The 23,532-nt window shown below is 37.0% G+C and overlaps 1 protein-coding gene across 1 annotated transcript; it reads left to right on the forward strand.

Annotated features, from left to right (window-relative positions):
- Positions 1-1,759: 1,759 nt before the first annotated feature.
- Positions 1,760-2,857, forward strand: LOC127149572 (uncharacterized mitochondrial protein AtMg00860-like). Its single transcript, XM_051085357.1, has 2 exons — positions 1,760-1,783; positions 2,435-2,857. Exons 1-2 carry the CDS (start codon positions 1,760-1,762, stop codon positions 2,855-2,857), a joined length of 447 nt encoding a protein of 148 aa, XP_050941314.1.
- Positions 2,858-23,532: the final 20,675 nt, after the last annotated feature.

Raw genomic sequence — 23,532 nt, forward strand, 5'->3', positions numbered from 1 at the left:
ATTAGTGGCTTCAAATTCATAATAATTTGCCACATTTCCCATTAACCATTAATTAATAAAGTAATTAGTCAAAGAGGCATTTTGGTCATTTGACCAACTTAAGTCAAAGTCAAACTTTGACTTTTCTTAGTCAAAAGTCAACTTTTTGACTTTTTACTAATTTTCCCATTTTCACTAATTTCAATCTCTCGAGTATGAATCCGTATTCATTTTTCTAAAATTCAAATCATATTTGAATATAAATCTGGTCAAAGTTCAAAGTTAAAAAAAGTCAACATGTTGACTTTTACAACTTTGACCGTTTCAAAACTTTTCAAGCTTTTAAATATGAATCTATATTCATATTTATTTAAATCATATTTAAACACAAAATTTAACGTTTATTTCTACTGACTTATATCTTATATATTTGTCAGTTTCTCTCTCTTGTCTTTATTCGAACAATTCGAATTACTTCAACATACTTGTTATTAGTTGAATCCATATGAGCTAGTAGGGGAACGTAATAGACCTATAGATCATGGACTCCGACCTATAGATCATGGGCTCCAACGATTCGAGATTAACTAGCTAAACTCTTTTAGACCAAGCTTAATCAACATTCGTTAACTAAAGAGTCATTCCACTAAAGACTCTTAGTTGCACTCCCCTCACTATAGATATATTTCTGTCCACCTGATATAACCATGATGAGTAAGTCGATCCTTCACAGATTGTTCGTAATCTCGACTGGGTCAAAATACTGTTTTACCCCCGAGACTACATCTTTATCCTTAAGACCCATTGATCCACTATTGAACAATTGGTTTAAGGTCCAACCTATAAACCTGAATCCTTCTTGGGCCAATGAGAAGGTGGGACCCCTTGTTCAAGACTTGGATTCAGTCCTTAAGGGAACAACCTATCTACTATCCCAAAAGTAGGTAGAAGTGAATTCCATCTTGCACCCTATGTTCCTAGCTATCCACTCGATCTTACCCCTGAAATGGAAGGCTTATTGGGCCAGCGATGTTGAACTGCCCTCACCTATGCAGATCTAAAGATACTACCGAATGAACAGAAGGTCATAGTTAGCTCAGGATTAAGATCAAGTTACCTAGGTTATCATAAATGAAAATAGTCAGTTTATAGTTTACGGTGTTACAACTAAAAATGACTACTTCGTGGATCCAGTCTTATGCAAACCATTTACATAGGACGCCCCCACTCCCATGTCTCTACATGAACGATTCAGGATTACATCGTTTGTACTTATTACGGAGCAGGACGCATCCATAGTGTTTATCTAGAATAAGGTGCCTAACCTTATTCATACACTATAGACCATTTTGGGCTATTAACTTGAACTTAATCCATGTTTATGTCTCTACATAAAGTTCAAGTATATGTGACAAACTAGTAAATAGCCTCGGAACCTTAATTTATTGGTTTTATGATTATAGCATTCAATAATAAATTATATTGAATCAAATAACAAAATACGAGTTTTTAGGACACAAATTCCAACAAAATCCACTTGGACTAAAACTCCAAGTAAGTTAGAATTTTTTAATGAGAGAAAAGTATATATACATGAGTACAATAAACATTTATATAAACTAGGGCATAATCCCAATAAGTCTCCCACTTGTCCTAGTTTACAAACCACGTAGACCTAAACCATGTAGGTGGCTCTCAAACACTTTAGCTGTGAGAGCTTTTGTAAACGGATCAACCATGTTTTGCTCGAAGGAGATTTTTTTATAGTAACGTCTCCTCGATGTACGATTTCCCTGATGAGATGGTACTTTTGTTTAATGTGCTTTCCTCGTTTATGACTTCTAGGTTCTCATGAATTTGCAACTGCACCACTGTTGTCACAGTATAAGGTGATTGGCAGATGCATATTTGGATCAACTTCCAAATCTGTTAAGAACATTTTAAGCCATACTGCTTCTTTTCCTGCTTCACAGGTAGCTACATATTCAGCTTCCATAATGGAGTCAGCAATACAAGATTGTTTTATGCTTCTCCATACTACTTCTTCTCCGTTCAGAGTGAAAACTGATCTTGATATAGATGGGTCGATGCACCTTTGCATTGATTACAGAGAGCTGAATAAGGTGACAGTCAAGAACCGCTATCCATTGCCCAGGATTGATGAGTTGTTTGATTAGTTGTAAGGAGCCACTGTTTTCTCTAAGATTGATTTACGTTCAGGCTATCACCAGCTGAGGATTAGAGACAATGATATTCCTAAGACTATTTTTCAATCTAGATATGGACATTACAAGTTCATTGTAATGTCTTTTGGCTTGATCAATACCCCTGCGGTGTTTATAGACCTGATGAACAGGGTGTTTAAGGACTTCTTAGAAACTTTTGTTATAGTTTTTATTGATGACATCTTGGTTTACTCCAAAAAGAGGCTGAGCATGAGGAGCAATTGCATCAGGTTTTGGAGACTCTTCGAGTTAATAAGCTATATGCTAAGTTTCCTAAGTGCGAGTTCTCGCTGAAGAAGGTGTCATTTCTTGACCATGTAGTATCCACTGAGAGAGTCTCTGTGGACCCAACGAAGATTGAAGTTGTGACCAGTTGGCCTCGATCGTCTACAGTTAGTGAGGTTCGTAGTTTTCTGGGCTTAGCAGGTTATTACAGAAGGTTCGTGGAAGATTTCTCTAGTATACTCAGTCCATTGACTCAGTTGACTAGGAAGGGAACTTCTTTTGTTTGGAGCTCAGCATGTGAGAGTAGTTTCCAGGAGCTTAGGCAGAAGCTTGTGACTGCGCTAGTCCTTACAGTGCCATATGGGTCTGGAAGTTTTGTGATCTTCAGTGACGCCTCCAAGAAAGAACTAGATTGTGTTTTGATGTAGCAAGGTAAGGTAGTTGCTTATGCCTCTGATCAGTTGAAGAGTCATGAGCAAAGCTACCCTACCCATGATTTAGAGTTGGCAACAGTAGTTTTTGCATTGAAGATATGGAGACACTACTTGTATGGTGAAAAGATACAAATTTTTACTGACCATAAAGCTTGAAATACTTCTTCACCTAGAAGGAGTTGAACATGAGACAAAGAAGATGACTTGAGTTAGTAAAGGATTATGACTGCGAGATTCTATATCATCCAGGTATGGCAAACGTGGTAGCTGATGCACTTAGTAGGAAGATGTCACAATCAGCAACACCTATTACCGAGCAAACCTCTTTGCTTAGAGACTTTGAGAGAGCTGAGATTGCGGTTTCAGTAGGGGAAGTTACCTCACAGTTGGCTCAGTTGTTAGTACAGTTGACCTTGAGACAGAGGATTATTGTTGCTTACATAAATGACCCATATTTAGTTGAGAAGCGCTACCTGATAGAAGCAGGGTAAGGTGAGGAGTTCTCCATATTCTCTGATGGTGGACTTATGTTTGAGAGGCGTTTGTGCATCCTAGCAGACAATGCAGTTAAGACTGAACTTTTGACTGAGGCCTATAGTTCCCCATTTTCTATGCATCCTGGAAGTACAAAGATGTCCGAACAATTATACATGACTGAGATAGTAAGTTTGCATGGAGTGCCCGTATCTATTGTTTTTGGTAGAGATGCTCATTTCACTTCAAAGTTTTGGAAAGGACTTTAGCTTGCATTGGGCACGAGGTTAGATTTCAGCACAGCCTTTCATCATCAAACTGGTGGTCAAACAGAGAGGTTGAACTAGATTTTGGAAGATATGCTGCGAGCTTGTGTGCTATAGTTTTCAGGGAGTTGAGACTCTCATTTTCATTTGATGTAGTTCGCCTATAATAACAATTACCAGGCTACCATTGTCATGGCACCATTTGAAGCTCTGTATGGTAGGTGTTGTAGGTCTCCTGTGTGTTGGGGTGAGGTTGGTGAGTAGAGAATGTTAGGCCCTCAGTTAGTTCAGACTACCAATGCAGCCATACAGAAGATAAGAGCTCGTATATTGACAGCATAGAGCAGACAGAAGAGTTATGCTAATGAACAATATAAGGATCTTGAGTTTGATGTGGGAGACATGGTGTTTCTGAAGGTAGCACCTATGAAGGATGTTCTGAGGTTCGAGAAGAAGTGGAAGCTAAGTCCACATTTTGGAGGGTCATTTGAGATACTTGAGCGGATTGGCCATGTAGCTTATCGTTTGGCGTTGCTCCCAATGTTTTCTATAGTTCATGATGTATTCCATGTCTTTATGTTGAGGAAGTATGTCGCATACGACAAATATAGTTGACTTTGAGCCGTTGCACATTAATGAGAATTTGAGCTATGAGGAGCAACCCGTTGAGATTTTGGCAAGAGAGGTCAAGATGCTCCGTAATAGAGTGAATGCACTGGTCAAATTTTTTTGGCGAAACCATGGAGCTAAAGAGGCCACATGGGAGAGGAAGGATGACATGAGAGCCCAGTACTCTAAGCTATTCGTGGATTAGAACTTTCGAGAACAAATGTTTCTCAAAGGAGGAAAGATTGTAATGCGGCAAATTTAAGGTAATTTATTTGTAATTATCTCAAGTTAAATTTTGAATTTTTTGGTGTTACTTATTTGTGGAAATTTGATTAATTATATATTTGATTGTCTAATTAATTGACTGTGAAGTTAAAATAATTATTTTAGAATAAAATAATTATAGTATGAGGATAATATAATTATATAAGATTAGTAGTTTGTTTTTAGAGAAAAAGTTGATGTGATTGGAGCGTGGGAGAATAATTGATTTAAAAGAGGATTTGATGGGTTTTAAATGAAGTAAAAGAAGATATGGTTGGTTTATTTGGGAAAAGAAAGAAAAAAAGAACAATAATAATAATTTATTATTATTATTATTAAATAGCCTTCGAAAACGTGGGAACCCTATTCATCTTCTTCTTTTTTGAAAAAAAAAACCCTTGCCTCCCAAGTCCACTGCCGCCGTCACCGCTTCAACCTCAAGTCGTTACAACTCCTTCGTCGCAAGCCGAGACAATCGCTGTCGTCGCCGTGGTTTTCCATCGTAGCCACCACGTCCAGCCCATCATTCTCGCCGCTCGCATTTCGCCAGTCGTTCACCTCCGTCGCCCGTCTATAGCCGTCAGCATCTCCGTTGCAAGTCCCGGTCGTCCGCTTGCCGTCACGGTTTGTCGCTCGCCGTCGTCAATAAATGCGCTCCATCTGTTCGAAGAGCCGTCTTCGAGCGCAGTCTGAGTAGCACGCACGCCCCAACTCCAGCCATTAACCCGCGCAAGTTGTAAATTTCCACCAGTGCTGTCGACTTTGGATAAGTTGAAATAATTAGAATTTTAATCCTTAAGCGACTGCTAAATAATTTATTTACTTTAGTTATTAAGTTCTCTTGTTGTTTAGGACTTTAATGTTGGAAAGCTTGACCGTGACTGTTAGGATAATTTTGGTTTAAGCTAATCTCTAGGTAAGAGATTTTCCTACTAGACCTTCGTATTGAAGTGAGAGCTTGCATGAAATTCTTTTATTATGCTTTGATGTAGCTGGTATGCATAATATGATCATGTGTAAGACTCTCAACTCCTTAAGTCGACCACATTCAAAGATTGAAGCTCCTTTGAAGATACAAGCTTTCTTCCAAGACTCCAACTTTAAGAATATCACGTGTTCTGCTCTCTCAAATCAAGCGTAAGCATCCAGCTGAGAGAGAATCAGAGGATCAAATTCTAGAGATCGAACCACATCACATCAAATCAACATAAATACAACATCAACACAAGTTTAACTCCACAAATCAAATTTCTTCAAAAATCTCGCGTGAACATGGGTCATGGGCTCAATTTTAATTTTATATTTTGCCATGTCCTAGCCAATGTTATTTTTCAAAATTTACAAATCAACGCATAATTAAAGTTGTAGCTCATACTATGAATTAATTAAAGACCAATAATATGATAAAGATGGTAATTATATTCTAAAATATATATAAATAAAAGGAAAATATATTTAATTCGATCCTAATTAAGAAGATTCTAATTACATTATTATAATATATAATATATGTTCACCTTTCTTTGCTTGTTTATATGTTGTCTTGACCTTCAAATACTAATTTGTGCAAGTATTGAGCATTGGTAACTCCTGTACTTTGAATAGTTGTTTTGAATCACTACTTCAAAAATTGGATTACTTGACGTTAATATAGTATTAAGTAAACCTTTACTTGATGTTTTTAAAAGCATCAAGTAATCAACTGTCAAGTATAGTCAGATTACTTGACACTAAAAAACCGTCAAGTATACCTTTACTTGACACGAATAAATCGTTCAATCCAAGTGTTAAGTCTTCATCAGTTGGTAGCTCCATTGTATAAGAATCAATCTAAGAAATAAAATAAAGTTTAGTTAGGAAAGTGTAAGATGCAAAATATTCATAAAAATTAACAAGTAAAAACACACCCAAACATTTACTCACTAGAAATCCATGTGCCTTCACAATCAGCTCGTACATATGTTGGAGTGTTCTCATCTTAATCAGGTCTAGATTCAATATCTAATGTAGCTTTGGGCATTCCTTGACAATTTAGAACTGTATTTCCAAATTTGTCATCATTGTGTTGATCCTTGAAATCTCTTTGGGGTAGAGTAAGAACAATAGACCACCGACTATCACTTAGATCCTCGACAAAAAAACACTTGTTTTTTGCTTGGGTTGCAAATATAAAAGAATCGTTCTTATTCCCTACTCTACTTAAGTCAACTAACACAAACCCAAGCTCGTCAGTTTTGATATCACCACTATTTTCAACCCAATCACATTTAAAAATGGCATCCTTGAATGAATTATAATTAAGTTCCCAAATCTCTTCTATCACACCATAAAAAGACATTTATCCGATTATAGGATTTTTTATCTTTCGCGCTACATACTTGCATTGTTTTTGCAACTAAACTGACTCCACTATTCTGTACAGTTTTGTTCTTGTCATGCGACTTTGTGTGGTAGTGACATCTATTAATAGTGTAACTATTGTAACTAGTCACAACTGGATGAGGGCCATGAGCAATCGACCGCAAGTTATCTGAAATCTCCACATCTTCTGTTGCAAGTTCCATTCCAACCTAAGTGACAACGACTAAAACAACATTAGTTAATGTTAAATAATTAATTTCAAGTTATACCTTTTCTCGTAACCATGATATGAAGGTTTGATTGTGTTCATCTTAAATCCATTTCTTTTTTGATCTACTTCTGTGTTGTTGTTGCAATGTGATCATATGTTTCCTTGTGATGTACAACAAGGATGTTGAAATGTAATTACTTTTAGTTTCATGAATTTCAATCAAATAAATAGATTATAGATAGAAGAACTTACTCTATATATGGTTGCACAATAACAGTATTCTCCAAAACATATCGATGAGCTTGATGTAAAAGCTCTCGTTCAGGTAGGCTAGTAACTCCACTTAACAATGGTCTACCAAGTTCTGAATTGTCAAAATTGTCTCTTAACTTTTGACAACCAAGTCCAATAGGATCTACTCCACTTAAAAATTCTGAACAAAATTTAACAACTTCTTTTAATATATAACCTTCAGCAATACAACCCTCTAGATGATGTTGATTCCTCACAGCATTTTTTCTAACCTTCATGAACCTTTCAAAATGATACATCCATCGCAAATAAATGGGCCCACAAAGTTTTACTTCTCTAACAAGGTGTACAGTGAAATGGACCATTATCGTGAAGAATGAAGGAGAGAAGTACTTCTCTAGTAAACATAATGTAATCATAATGTCTTCTTGCAGCTTCTCTACTTGTGTAACATCTATAACTTTGTTACATATAGAATTAAAAAAAGAGACACAAACGAGTTATAGCATATCGAACATGTTTTGAAAGTACAGATCTGATGGTAACGGGGAGCAATTGTTGTAAGAGGACATGACAATCATGAGATTTTAGACCATTCAATTTTGAATCTTCTATTGACACAAGATTCCTAACATTGGATGAGTAACCCCGAGGAACTTTCATTTTTGATAACGTCTTCTAAAGAAACATCTTTTCTTTCTCAGTAAGTTTATAACAAGCAGAGGGAATGATTTTTTTTTATCCCCATTAATAGGAGTAAGCTCAGGTCAAATCTTCAAATCAACTAAATCACGTCTAGCATTCAGACCGTCCTTAGTTTTCCTGGAATATCGAGAAGTGTACCTAAAATATTCGTGCAAACATTTTTCTCAATATGCATCACATCTAAACAATGTCTAACATGGAGATGCTTCCAATAGGGGAGCTCAAAAAAAGCAGACCTCCTATTCCAAAAACTCTTGGTACTTCCTTTAGAGTGTTTTCTTTTATTGTTTATTTTTCCTCTTTCAAAGTCAGATCTTTAGTTTTTTTCAAATACAACCTACCTAGACAAAGGTTCTGGAATACTTCCAAGTTCTCACTGACCATTAAACGATTTCTTTTGACAACGAAAAGGATGATTATGTGGTAGAAATTTTCAATGCCCAAGGTTACCATTTTTTTCCATATTTCGATCGTATTGAAGATGTGTTATCTTCAGAAATTGGACATGCCTTATACCCTTTCACACTACATCCACTAAGGTTTCCATATGTTGGAAACTTGTTAATCGTCCATAATAGAACTGTTCTTAGGTTGAATAGTTCCTCATTATAGGCATCATAACATTGCACACCACATTTCCACAAAAGTTTTAAATCATCAATCAATGGTTCTGAGCATATCCCAATGTCATCTCCTGGTTGCTTTGGACCCAAAATCAAAATTGATAACATCATGAACTTTTGTTTCATACATAACCATGGGGGAAAGATTATAAATCACCATCATGACTGGCCAATAACTGTACTTGGAGCTCATATCACTATAAGGATTTATTCCATCTGCTAACAATGCTAAACGAAAATTCCTAGGTTCATGTAACGACCCAACTTTTCGGACTAAGTTGAGGTTACTACTTACTGCTAAAACTTGACAGTAAAACATGCAAACTCATAAAAAGAAAAGCAATTTCGGGTCCTATTTTAAATCACTTTCCAAAAGTTTCAAAATATAGTTCATGGCGTCATGAAGACAAAACAGAAGAACAGTTGTTCCAACCATGACTCCATTTAATAAGTAAAAAGAAACAGAAATAACAAATACATTCAGCAGAAGCATAAAAAAACTAGACATGTCCATATGACCTTCACGCATCCTTCTTGCCTCTCGCCGGTCAGCACCTCACGTTACCTTTGCCTGAAAAAGTTAAAGAGTAAAGGGTGAGTATAAAAATATACCTAGTAAGGGATTCAATACTACGCCCGGTGGGGTAATAACAGTTAGCTTCCTGTTAAGGGGTACCTTACATAAAATAGTCTAGTGGTTTCGTAGAACGCACACATCAATAAGTCTAGTGATCATAAAGTATACACGTATCAGTCTAGTGATCCCGTCGGATACACATATCAGTCTAATGATCTCAGAGGATATACATATCAGTCTAGTGATCTAGAAAGATACACATATCAGTCTAGTGATCCCGAAGTTTGCACATATCAGTCTAGTGATCCTAGAGGATACACATCAGTTTAGTGATCCCGGAGGATACACATATCAGTCTAGTGATCTTAAAGGATGCACATATCAGTCTAGTGATCTCGGAGGATGCACGTATCAGGCAAGGAATCCCGAAGGACACTGTACTTGCAAGGTACACTACCCCATAGATAAAGCTAACTGTTACCCCTCTGTCCATACTAAACCGTCTACAACAGTCCCATCACAATATCGTTCGAGCTAACGGCTCAATTTATAAGCTTAGTCAGTCAGACAGTTTAGGTTTAGTCAACAGTTTCATCAGTCACTATACATATATCCAATTCACACAATACTGTCATCTTATCTAAGTCCAGCCAATGAATCAAATCATCACTACGGAAATACACCCGACAATCATTTCGTTTCAGTCCAAATGCTAGCATAACTACAAGTAAATTATATTATGTATAACGTCCATATTATGCTTAACGTCCCTATTTAGTCTACAACACAGTCCATCAGCGAATACAGAATCTACACACGAGGTTTCCGAACCCTTGGTCCATCAACGACGTAACTCAACAAATAGCAACCCAACAACATTCTTTAACTATACATAGCATCAAGATTTTCATAATCCATCGACATTACTATTTCAGTTAACAGCACGGTCCATCAATATAACTAAATTACATAGAACATCCGAGCATCCATACTTCATCGGCAGAACAACCCATTCACATGTATATACATGTAATCTACAACTGACAATCATATCACCTTTAATCAGTCAAGAGTACATACTAATGATGTTTTCTAGGCATACATGCATCAATCAGTTCAGTACAGTCGCTATTTTGTAATCTTCATATGAGTTACTACATTTCCAGTCTTGGTTTGGGGTCCGGTAGTAAGAAATCCTTTACCTGAGATTTAGCTACAATCCTTGTTCGAGTCAACGTCCAAACAAATCAACCTATACACGAACATAAGGATTTAAACGATGACACCACCAAAATCCACGTTTAAAACACTCCAAAGAAACATTCACAGACTTACCCAAGTAGAGGAGAGTTAACTCCAAACTACACTTGCCGTAAAACCCAAGAATTCGAGCATCACCTCTTTAACGCCTTCAAGGATCAAAAGTTAACCCAACCAATAAATCTAACGTTTTATTTCAACATCTATACTCGAATAGGCTATAGAAAACGTTAGGAACTCACTAATTCACCCTTACCAAAGACTCACTGTGACTCAGCTGGAGGGAAACGGCTTAAGTGACTTGGTGAACAGGGAGATCAGCTTATAAAATTGGCTTGGCTTGGAAGGCAGCTCGTCTTGAGTCGGCTCGAATCGCCTCGTGGCTCGGCTCTGCTCGCAGCTCGACTTGGTTAAATAGGCATCGACCGGAAGAGGAGATGATTTGGGTCGGGTCAGATAAAGACAGAAGCGGTGACTGGGTCTTGCAAGAATGCGACAAACGAAGGACGGAGAGGGATTGAGATGGCCGACGGTCTATGGATACAAGAAAATCGAAGATGCGACGTAAATCGCTCCACCACGCGGCTGCCGGACTTCACAAATAGAGACAGATTTTACCGACGAACGAGAAGATGCACGACGGTGGCTACTAGGCTTCGTCGAACGACACACGAGGAGAAGACAGGGGCTCGACGGCTGCGACGACGGACAGAGAAGAGGAGAGAAGAGATTGAAGATGAGCGTAGGGGGGAGAGGCGCCGCTGGAGGAAGAAGAAGAAGAAGAAGAAAACGCAGGGGAGTTGGCGACGCGCGGGAGAGAAGAAGAGAGATTTAGGTTTTTTTTTAAATAATAATAATAATAATAATAATAATATAATATTACTATAATAAAATTCATATCATATTATTATTTTATTATTTTATAATATATCATATTATTAAAATTTACACCCTTCATTTTCTTTTTCTTTTCTATTCTAAACCAAATAAATTTAACACCCAAAAATTTTTAAATCATCAAATTAGTACAAGTGTCAAGAAATTTACCTAAAAAATCTGGAGCATTACATTCTTCCCTCTTTAAGGAACTTTCGTCCTCGAAAGTTCTATTCCTCGAACAACTCTGGATAACGAGCTCTCATGTCATCTTCTCTCTTCCATGTAGCCTCTTCAACTTTGTGATTCCGCCATAAGACTTTAACTAAAGGGATCTCTATGTTTCTCAACATCTCTACCCCTTTAGCCAATATTTTAGCTGGTTGTTCTGTAGAACTCAAATTTTCATCTATCTCTAATGGCTCGTAATCTACTACATGGGATGGATCTAACACATACTTTCTCAACATAAAAACATGGACTATGTCATGAACTACCGAGAGTGATGGCGGCAACGCCAAACGATACGCCATAGGGCCAATTTGCTTCAGAATCTCAAACGGTCCAACGAAATGAGAACTCAACTTTCCCTTCTTTTCAAATGTAAGACACCTTTCATAGGTGCTACTTTCAAGAACACTTTGTCTCCCACATCAAACTCAAGATCTTTCCTTCTCACATCAGCATAACTCTTCTATCTACCTTGTACGGTCTGCATACGTTCTCTACTTTTCTGTATTGCTTCGTTAGTAGACTAAACTAGCTCAGGACCCATTAACTGTGCTTACCAACCTCATCCCAGTAAATAGAGGATCTACAACATTTGCCATACAAGGCCTTAAACGGTGTCATGCCAAGGTAGCCTGAAAACTGTTATTATAAGCAAATTCCATCAAATGCAAGTGAGAATCCCAACTACCTGAAAATTCTAATGCGCAAGCTCGTAACATATCCTCTAAAATTTGGTTCAGACGCTTAGTCTGACCATTAGTCTGTGGGTGGAAAGTAGTACAGAAGTCTAACCTCATGCTCATAGCAGCCTGTAAACCCTTCTAGAACTTGGAAGTGAAACGAGCATCTCTATTAGAAACAATCAACGCTGGCACTCCATGCAGTCTCACTATCTCAGTCAAGTACAACTATGCCCAGGATTTTCTCGGAATGAAGTGTGCTGATTTGGTAAGCCTATCAACAACAACCCAAATCACTGTAAAACCCCTCAAAGTTCTAGGCAGTTCTATAATGAAATCCATAGACACATTTTCCCACTTCCATTCGGCACACTCAAGGGTTGTAATAAACCTGCTAGTTTCTGCCTTGGTGCTTTAACTTGCTGACACACCAAACATTTACTGACAAATTCTGCCACCTCTCTTTTCATATTACGCCACCAACAAACTCGTTTCAGGTCCTGATACATTTTTGTATTTCCTGGGTGCATGGAAAATGAGGAACTATGAGCCTCAGTCAATAATTTTGTTTTAACTACATCGTTTGCTAGCACACAAAGGCGCCTCTCAAACAAAAGCCCACCATCAAAGGATATGGAGAACTCAACAACTTGCCCTGCTTTTGTTAGGCAACGCTTCTCAACCAAATAAGGATCGTTACGCTAAGCAACAATAATCTTTTGTCTCAAATTCGCCTGCACCGACAACTGAGCTAACTACGAGGCGACTGCCCCTACTGATACTGCAATCTCAGCCCTCTCAAAATCTCGGTACAACGGGGTCTGTCTGGTAATAAGTGCTGCTGAATGTGATACCTTTCTACTAAGAGCATCAACTACCACATTTGCCTTGCCAGAATGATACAATATCTTACAATCGTAATCCTTTACTAATTCAAGCCATCTTCGTTGTCTCATATTCAACTTCTTTTGAGTGAAGAAGTATTTCAAGCTTTTATGATTCGTAAAGATCTATATCTTTTCACCATACAAGTAATGTCTCCATATCTTCAGTGCAAAAACTACTGCTGCCAACTCTGAATCATGGGTAAGGTAATTCTGCTCATGACTCTTCAACTGACGAGAAGCATAAGTGACTACCTTATCTTGCTGCATCAAAACACAACCTAAACCTTTCTTAGAAGCATCACTGTAAATTACAAAACTTCCTGAACCATCAGGTACAGTAAGAACCGGTGCAGTAATGAGCTTCTGTTTAAGGTTTTGAAAACTATCCTTACAGGCCTTGCTTCAAACAAAAGGAGCTCACTTCCTGGTCAACTAAGTAAGAGAAGTAGCTATACGGGAAAATTCCTCCACAAACCATCGGTACTAGCCTGCTAAACCCAAAAAGCTACGAACTTCACTGACTGTGGAAGGTTAGAACCAACTGGTAACTGCCTCTATCTTAGCTAGATCCACAGAAACACCAACTTTGGAAACTGCATGGCCTAGAAAAGATACATGCTTCAACCAAAACTTACATTTTGAAACTTTGCATACAATTTATTAGCTCGAAGGGTTTCTAGAACCATGCGTTAATGCTCCTCATGCTCTGCCTTTGTCTTGAAATATATCAAAATATCGTCAACAAACACAATCACAAAAGTGTCTAGGAAATCCCTAAACACCATGTTCATCAAATTCATAAACACTGCTGGGGCATTCATCAAACCAAAGGACATCACAATAAACTCATAATGCCCATATCTAGAACGAAAGGCTGTTTTCAGTATATCACTATCCTTAATCCTCAACTGATGATATCCTGACTGGAGATCAATCTTAGAGAACACTATAACTCCCTATAACTAGTCAAACAGATCATCGATTTTGGGCAAAGGATATTTGTTTTTAACAGTTACCTTATTCAACTCTCTATAGCCAATACATGAGCGCATTGACCATCATTCTTTTTAACAAACAAAAGTGGTGCACCCCAAGGTGACACACTCGATCGAATGAAGCCTTTGTTAAGCAACTCGTGTAACTGCACTTTTAGCTCTTTCAACTCTGCTGGGGCCATTCTATATGGAGCTCTAGATATAGGATAGTACCAGGTTCCAGCTCAATAGCAAAATCAATCTCTCTGTGATGAGGTAATCCTGGAAGTTCTTCGAGAAAAACATCTGGATAGTCCCTCACAACTGGTTCCGATGACAACAACACATCAACCTCTCTAGTATCTACCACATTGGCCAAGATACTTCAAGTTCCCTGGTTAAGCAGTTTGCTGGCCTTCATAGCTGAGATTACCTTAGACAACGACCTTGATCCTTCCCCTTTAAATTTAAAGCTGGCCATAAAGGAAGGGTTAAACGCTACCTCCTTACGGGAACAATCTATACTAGCATGGTTAGCAGCTAGCCAATCCATACTCAGAATTACATCAAAATCATGCATATCCAAGACTAACAATATTACTTCTATTACATGACCTGTTATCTCAATCTGGCATGCCTTTACCTTTTCTTTTGACAACATACTCTCCCTAGAAGGAGTAGATACTGATAAAACATGGTTTAGGGGCTCTACCTCTAAGTGTGCATGCAACACAAATGCAGAAGAGATAAAGGAATGCGACGAACCAAAATAAAAAAGAACTAAGGCATAATGCCCTAACACTGGAAGCGTACCTATCACTATAGTGTCTGCTCTCTCAACCTCAGACTTATTCATAGCAAAGACTCTACCTTGCTCTGAAGCACCTGGTCCCTAATTCTGTGCAACCCTGGTAAGTCTCATCGGGCATCTATCATTCATAAGCCCTCTTGCTTACACTTGAAACAATTCCTGGTCCCAAACAAAACAACGACCCAGATGGTACTTCCCACAGGTGGTACATAAAGGCTTCCCTCTAGCAACTTCCCCTGCCTTAAAAGGTTTCTGCTGGAAACGACGAATATCTCCACCTGATCTAAAGTTCCTCGACGGCACTGTAATAGGCTGCTACTTAGCCTTTCTTTTCTGTCCTGAAGTCGACCCTCTTCCTCGATCTTGAAGGAGTTAACCCTCTGCTGTAAATTGAGATCCACTGTCAGGCACAGTGCATCGGCATTGGTGACTGGTCGAAAGGCTCAAACGAGACCCTGGATATCTAGCTTAAGACCTCTAAAAAACTTATAAGCTTTGGCAGCCTCGGTTGCTATCATCTCAAGAGCGAAGCGGGACAACATATCAAAATCTGCATCATACTACTCCACTGTCTTATCGCCTTGCTCTAGGTTTAGAAACTCTTGCCGCTTGGCATCTTGCAAACTGGCAGAGAAGAATTTCGCATAGAAACTCTCCTTGAACTATTCCCAAGTGATCTTACCCACATCACCTCCTCTCTACCGTCTCCCACCAGGCATTGCCTCTGTCTGTTAACATAAAAATGGCGCACTGAAGTTTCTGATCATCAGGACACTTCATATACCGAAATATGGTCTCCACAGAAGACAATCACATTTGAGCCTTTGTGGGGTCCTCCAAAGATTCGTTGAATTTCGTAGGGTTGTACTTTCTGAAATCCCTCAAATGTTTAGCTTCTACTGAAAACTAGTCCGGTACGTTCTGGGGTACAGTTGGAGCCTGAGTAGAAGCTAATGGGGCAGCCTACTATGACTCCCGCATCTACATAATAAAATCCCTGAACCTCTACTCCATAGCAGCGAGGTCTGCATGAGTGACTAGTGAAGCAGGGTCGATAGCTTCAGCTACAGGTTGCACTTCAGGTTGAACACGTCCTGCTCCTCTTCCTCGACCTCTTCGACCACCCCTATGAGCACCTCTCCTTGGCGGCATATTTCTAACAACCACCAATAACTCCGTTAGTCTCATACAATAATTTACTTTATAGTTTAACTTATGCAAGGTTATACATATAGAGTTATACATATAATTTCATGAAAGCGTACCTGACGAGTGGCAAAGGATCGTTTAGCCATAGGGACACAAAACACAGACTCACATCGTAAGTCAGTCTACAAAACCTAAAACTTAGGCTCTGATACCTACTGTAACGATCCAACTTTTCGGACTAAGCTGAGGTTAATACTTATTGGTGGCTCTGATACCTGCTGCGGCTCTCGCATCTGTATAATCAAATCCCTAAATCTCTGTTCCATAGCAGCGAGGTCTGCATGAGTGACTAGCGCTGCAGGGTCGGTAGCTTAAGCTATAGGCTGCACTTCAGGTTGGACAAGTCCTGCTCCTCTTTCTCGACCTCCTCGACCACCCCTACGAGCACCTCTCCTTGGCGGCATATTCCTAACAACCACCAATGTCTCCGTTAGTCTCATACAATACATACAATAATTTACTTCACAGTTTAACTTATGCAAGGTCATACATATAGAGTTATACATATAATTTCATGAAACCGTACCTGACGAGTGGCAAAGGATCGTTTTAGCTAGAGGGACATAAAACACAGACTCACATCGTAAGTTAGTCTATAGAACCTTAAACTTAGGCTTTGATACCTACTGTAACGATCCAACTTTTCAGATTAAGCTTAGGTTACTACTTATTGCTAAGGTTCGACAATAAAACACACAAACTCATAAAAAAACCTGTTTACAATTCATTAAAAACCTTCAATACATAAGAAAAGTAATTTCGGGCCCTATTTTAAATCGCTTTCAAAAAGACCTGTTTACGATTCATCAAGACAAAACAGAAGAACAGTTGTTCCAACCATGACTCCATTTAATAAGTAAAATGAAACATAAATAACAAATACGTTCAGCGGAAGCATAAAAAAACTAGACATGTCCATATGGCCTTCAAGCATCCTTCTTGCCTCTCGTCGGTTTGTCCCTCGTGTTACCTTTGCTTGAAAAAGTTAAAGAGTAAAGGTTGAGTATAAAAATATACCAAGTAAGGGATTCACTACTGGTCCTGCTGGGGTAATAACAGTTAGCTTCTTATTAAGAGGTACCCTACATAAAACAGTCTAGTGGTTTCGTAAAACGCACACATCAATCAGTCTACTGATCCTGGAGGATACACGTATCAGTCTAGTGATCCGATCGAATACACATATCAGTCTAATGATCCCGAAGAATGCATATATCATTCTAGTGATCTTGGAGGATACACATATCAGTCTAGTAATCTCGGAGTATACACATATCAATTTAGTAATCCCGAAGGATGCACATACCAGTCTACTGATCCCGAAAGATACATATATCAGTCTAGCGATCCTGGAGGATCCACATATCAGTCTAGTGATCCCGAAGGATGCACATATCAGTCTAGTGATCCCGAAGGATACAAATATTAGTCTAGTAATCCCGGAGGATATCAGTTCAATGATCCCGAAGGATACATATATCAGTCTAGTGATCTTGGAGGATGCACGAATTAATGTAGGAATCTCGAAGGACACCATGCCTACAAGGTATACTACCTCATAGATAAAGCTAACCGTTACTCCTCAGTCCATACTAAACCATATACAACAGTCACATCACAATATCGTTCAAGCTAACGACTTAGTTTATAAGCTTAGTCAGTTAGACAGTTTAGGTTTAGTCAACAGTCTCATCAGTCATTAAACATATATCCAATTCACACAAGACTGTCACCTTATCTAAGTCCAGTTAATGAATCAAATCATCACTATGTAAATATAGCTGACCATCATTTTTTCTCAGTCCAAATGCTAACACAACTATGAGTAAACTATATTATGCATAACGTCCACATTATGCTTAACGTCCCTATTCAGTCTACAACACAGTCCATCAGCGAAGACAAAATCTACACATGAGGTTCCCGAACCCTTAGTCCATTAAGGACGTAACTCAATAAATAGCAGCCCAACAACATACTTCAACTAGACATAGCATCAAGGTTTTCATAATCCATCGACATTACTATTTCAGTTAACAGCACGGTCCATCAATATAACTAAATTACACAGAACATTAGGGCATCCGTACTCCATCGGCAGAATAACCCATTCACATGTATATACATGTAATCTACAACTAACAATCATGTAACTTTTAATCAGTCAAGAGTGCATACTAATGATGTTTTCTAGGCATACATGCATTAATCAGTTCAGTACAGTCGCTATTGTGTAATCTTCATATGAGTTACTATATTTCAAGTCCCGGTTTGGGGTCTAGTAGTAAGAAATCCGTTACATAAGATTTAGCTACAATCCTTGTTTGAGTCAACGTCCAAACGAATCAACCTATACACGAACATAAGGATTTAAACGATGACACCACCAAAATCAACATTTAAAACGCTCCAAAGCAACATCCACAAACTTACCTAAGTATATGAAAGTTGACTGCAAACTACATTTGCCGTAAAACCTAAGAATTCGAGCGTCACCTCTTTAACACTTCAAGGATCAAAAGTTAACCCAACCAATAGGTCTAACATTTTATTTCAACATTTATACTCGAATCGGCTATAGAAAACGTTAGGAACTCACTAACTCACCCTTACCAAAGACTCACCATGACTCTGCGTGGAGGGAAACGACTTAAGTGGCTCGGTGAACAGGGAGATCAACTTGGAAAATTGACTTGGCTTGGGAGGCAGCTCGCCTCGGGTCGACTCGGTTCGGCTCGGCTCGCAGTTCAACTCGATTCGTTGCTCGGCTCGGCTTGGTTCTCGGTTCGGCTTGGTTAAATAGGCGTCGGCTGGAAAAGAAGATGATTTGGGTCGGGTCGGATAAAGACAGACGCGGTAGCTGGGTCTTGCGAGGATGCAGCAAACGAAGGACGGAGAGGGACTGAGATGGCTGGCAGTCGACGGATAGAGGAAGACCGAAGATGCGATGTAAATTGCTCCACCATGTGGCTGCCAGACTTCACAAATAGAGATAGATCTGGCCGACGAACGAGGAGATGCGTGGCGGTGGTGACTGGGCTTCGTCGAACGATACACGGGGAGAAGACAGGGGCTCGATGGCTGCGGCGGACGGAGAAGAGGAGAGAAGAGATTGAAGATGAGAGTTGGGGGAGAGGCGCGACTAGAGGAAGAATAAGAAGAAGAAAACGCAAGGGGGCTGGCGGCACGCATGAGAGAAGAAGAGAGATTTAGGTTTTTTCTAAAATAATAATAATAATAATAATAATATAATAAAATTCATATTAAATTATTATTATTAAAATTTACACCCTTCATTTTCTTTTTCTTTTCTCTTCTAAACCAAATAAATTTTAACACCCAAAAATTTTTAAATCCTCCAAAAATTAGTACAAGTGTCAAGAAATTTACCTAAAAAATTTGGGGCGTTACAGTACAGAACTAAAATTTGGCCACATGGTGTTAACTAACTTCCAAGCTAGAGAGTCATCACGGTGCCTCAATTTATCTTCAATTTCTCTTTCATTAACATACCAAGTTAAGTTTTTAGCACATTCAACACTTCTAAACATCTGTTGAAATCGTTGAATAGGTGGAAAGTACCACACCTAGACTCACTGCATTCCGAGCACACAATTGTATTGGCATATTCCTTTCGATACAAGCAACAATGATTAGGGCATGCATGAATCTTTTCATATTTCATTCCTAGTGCAACTAACATTTTCTTTGCTTCATACATTGATGTAGAGAGGTCATTAGGAGAAGGTAAGATGTCTTTTAATGCTTTCAGGAGTTTTGAGAAACTAATGTTACTCCATCCATATCTAACTTTTAAGTTATACAACTTCACTAATGTAGACAATTTGGTGAATTTTTTGCATCCTTCGTATAACGACTGTTCAACATCATTAAGCAATTTCTCAAAACCACTTGGATCCTTTGAATATTGCTCATGAGCAATTTGAACCATTTTTTTGATATTTCCAACATCATTCTCTTCATACATACACTTAGAGGAATCTCCATGGAAGGATGAATATTCACCATGCCAAAACCAAATCCTATAACTTTCATCAATGGCATTAAAATATAAATGATCTCTTATATCATTGGCTTTATGTTTTTGACAATTTTCACACTTTAAACAAGGACAACGTATAGAAGTATTAGTTGTATTGGAACACTACTACAAATTTAGGTTTTAACTACGCAAGTTTTGCGTCATAAAGACTTTCAACGACACAATTTTTGTGTCATTGAAGCCAATTTTTGTGTCATTGAAGCCACTGCCAAGAAAGTCTATTTAACAATACTTTGGAAAACGTGTCACTAAATGTGCTTAGATGACACCAAAATTGTGTCATTAATACCTTTACCTTGACGCAATAAATATGTCACCGTTATTTATAACTCGACACCAATATGTTGTCATCAATACCCTTATATTGACGCAAATCATGTGTCACCGTTATCTATATCTTGAGACTAATATATTGTTATTAATACTCTTAGATTGACACTTTAAATGTGTCACCATTATCTATTACTCGACACGAATTTATTGTCATTAATAACTTTATATTGACGCTTTAAATGTGTAATTGTTATATATACCTTGACACGAATATATTGTCATTAATATCCTTACATTAACACTTTAAATGTGTCACCGTAACCTATCACTCGACACGAATATATTGTCATTAATATTATTACATTGACAATTTAAATGTGTCACCGTTATCTATCACTGGATACAAATATATTGTCATTAATACTCTTATAACGACGCTTTAAGTGTGTTATCTTTCAATATAACTCGACACTAATATATTGTCATTGTAAATGTTTCGTCACACAATTATTGTCAAGAAATGTGCTTTGACGATACTGTTTCTATTGACTAAAGGCTTATATGTCAACACATGTTTGGTGTCAACGTAACAAAGTATCAAGTTCCTAAATATATGTCAACACGAATCCTAAAACATATGTCTAAGTGGATTGCACAAAATATTTTTTCAATGGCTACCACTGTAGGATAATCAAAGCAACATTCCTAAGTACATGTCAACATGATTCCTAAAACAAAATAGTTAAGTTATGGTTGCAAAACATAAAGCATGCTTACTAAATCCACACTTCCATATCTTGATTACCCTCCACAGAGGTTTTTGATAAATTAAGTTAACATCATTATCAAAGTTATTCCAAGAACAAAAGTTACAACCAATGTTATGAGAAAACAACAAATAATGTAACAAATAACAAACACTCTAAAAATTTACATCAGAAGGTGACTCCAAAAATCCAAATAATATATAAAATGCAGTTGAAAAATAAGTAAGTTTTAAAACTTTCTTACCATGAGGATTGGGAAGTGTTGTTATCAAAGATCTCTTGTAGTTCCTCTTTTATCAAATTCAACGCAAAAAATATAGTAGACAATACATTGATCCAAATAATCCTTGTTTTTCCCTGGGAACCATAGCACAAGAAAACATTATCATTGACATACAACACATAAGTAAATCTTTAATGGCTTAAATTGAGAAGTCATAGTTTTGTATCTTATCCTCGTATAGTTTTAAATTTAGTCTATCACTATTCATAAATGTTAAAATTAGATGATAATGAAACTTACATAGCATGATACTTTATAGATTAGCACAAGTTTGAAAAACCAAAAAACATCATCTAAGGAAAAATTAATTTTTTTTACTAATTGAAAAATGTAATATGCTAGTTGCAAGCCAAGAACCAAGAAAAAGAATAAGGAACTCACCAATTTAACTTACAAAAGAAAAAAAATATTTACTCTTAATTTTTACTGTAGCTTGGTGGCAAGTTAGGATGTTAGACCCAAGAGAATGATTGTTAATAAAAATTCTTGAAATCAAAGCTTGAAAGGAAAGTGGTTAGTAGAAAAAGGAAAACATATAAAAGAATATGTAGGGAATATCAAGAGAATTTGTAAAAAAAATAAAAACAAGTTGTTTTATAGATGCAAATTTAATTCGCAAACAAAAAGTAGAAAGAAAGGGAAGAAACTCTCAAACAAATGGAATACTCATTGCCTTTTTACCTCTTAGAAGATTACCTTTTCATTGGATAAAAAAGATAGTTGGAGTTTTTGGGAGAAAAATGGTAGAATGGAAAGAGAAGAGTAAAGAAGATTGCTAGAATTTTTGAGAGAAAATGGCAAAATAGGGAGGGAAGAGTTCTGGCAATAACAACAACAACAACAAAAAAAAAATCTACAGAGATTCTCTAAGCAATAAAAAAAATTGTTTTCTCTAGTAGATATTCTTTCTAATACACTTTTTTTCTCTCTCTTTTTCAAATGACAAAAGATCCCTTTTTATAGACCCCGGGGTGTGCCACAAATTAGGAAAAAATAAATATAAAATCAAATTAGGTTATTTTATTGAATTTCTTTTTTCTAAAATAGTAAAAATATGATATTGAAAGATTTTGTATAAAATAAAATACTTTGTTTTTTTTCCTAAAATGATAAAGATAAATTAAAAGAATTTTGTATGAAATAAATTATTTTACTTTTTTCCTAAAATGATAAATCAAATATGATATTAATAAAATAAAATACTTTGTTTTTTTTCCTAAAATGATAAAGATAAATTAAAAGAATTTTGTATGAAATAAATTATTTTACTTTTTTCCTAAAATGATAAGTCAAATATGATATTAATAAAATATTTCTTTTTCTAAAATGATAAACGTGATAAATTGATTTTTTTTAAGATAGATACTTTCATTAATGAAAGATTTAAATAATAATAACAATTATTATAAGATTTTATATTATTATAAAAAAATTACTTTTTTTTTTAACAAAATAAAATGAATAAAATATCTTAACCATTGCTACAATTAATATTTTAAAGAATAATAAAAAATGTAGGATAAAATTAGGTGGCTACACTTCAAAGATTTTATCCTTTGTGTATTTATATTTCTATTTATTATTATTATATTAATGAGAAGGTATTTTTTGTTGAAAAAAAAAACTAAATGTTTGATATGTGTCCCAACAAGTGTCGGAGTGTTGAACAGAAACATGCCAGAAAAACTTAGGTGTCTTACACAATCATCTCAGGTATAAGAGACGTATATTTTATTTTGTATGCACACTTTCCTTTAATTTGTTTCTAATTAAAAAGTGGCTGAGCCTAAAGAACGGTAGTTGTAATCTTGATAAGCATCTAAAGAAGTTATTCAAATATATTTGACACGACCAAAGTGTGTTTCACTTAGCAAGAGGCTTAGCTAGAAAATGCAAAGAATTATGAATTACAATGCTATCAAAGGCCGAGCTACAATCAATTCGTTGATTCAATTCGACAGCTTGAGAGCAGAAAATGGGGAAGAACGGCCTCTCAACCAGATTAATTATAAC

Source organism: Cucumis melo, chromosome 5 (genome assembly GCF_025177605.1).
Source record: "Cucumis melo cultivar AY chromosome 5, USDA_Cmelo_AY_1.0, whole genome shotgun sequence".
Classification (NCBI taxonomy): Eukaryota; Viridiplantae; Streptophyta; class Magnoliopsida; order Cucurbitales; family Cucurbitaceae; genus Cucumis; species Cucumis melo.

Coding starts and splice junctions, on each gene's coding strand:
- LOC127149572 (XM_051085357.1), top strand. CDS start 1,760: ATGTACGATTTCCCTGATGAGATG. Junction 1,784..2,434: donor ACGATTTCCCTGATGAGATG/GTACTTTTGTTT, acceptor CAATTGCATCAG/GTTTTGGAGACTCTTCGAGT.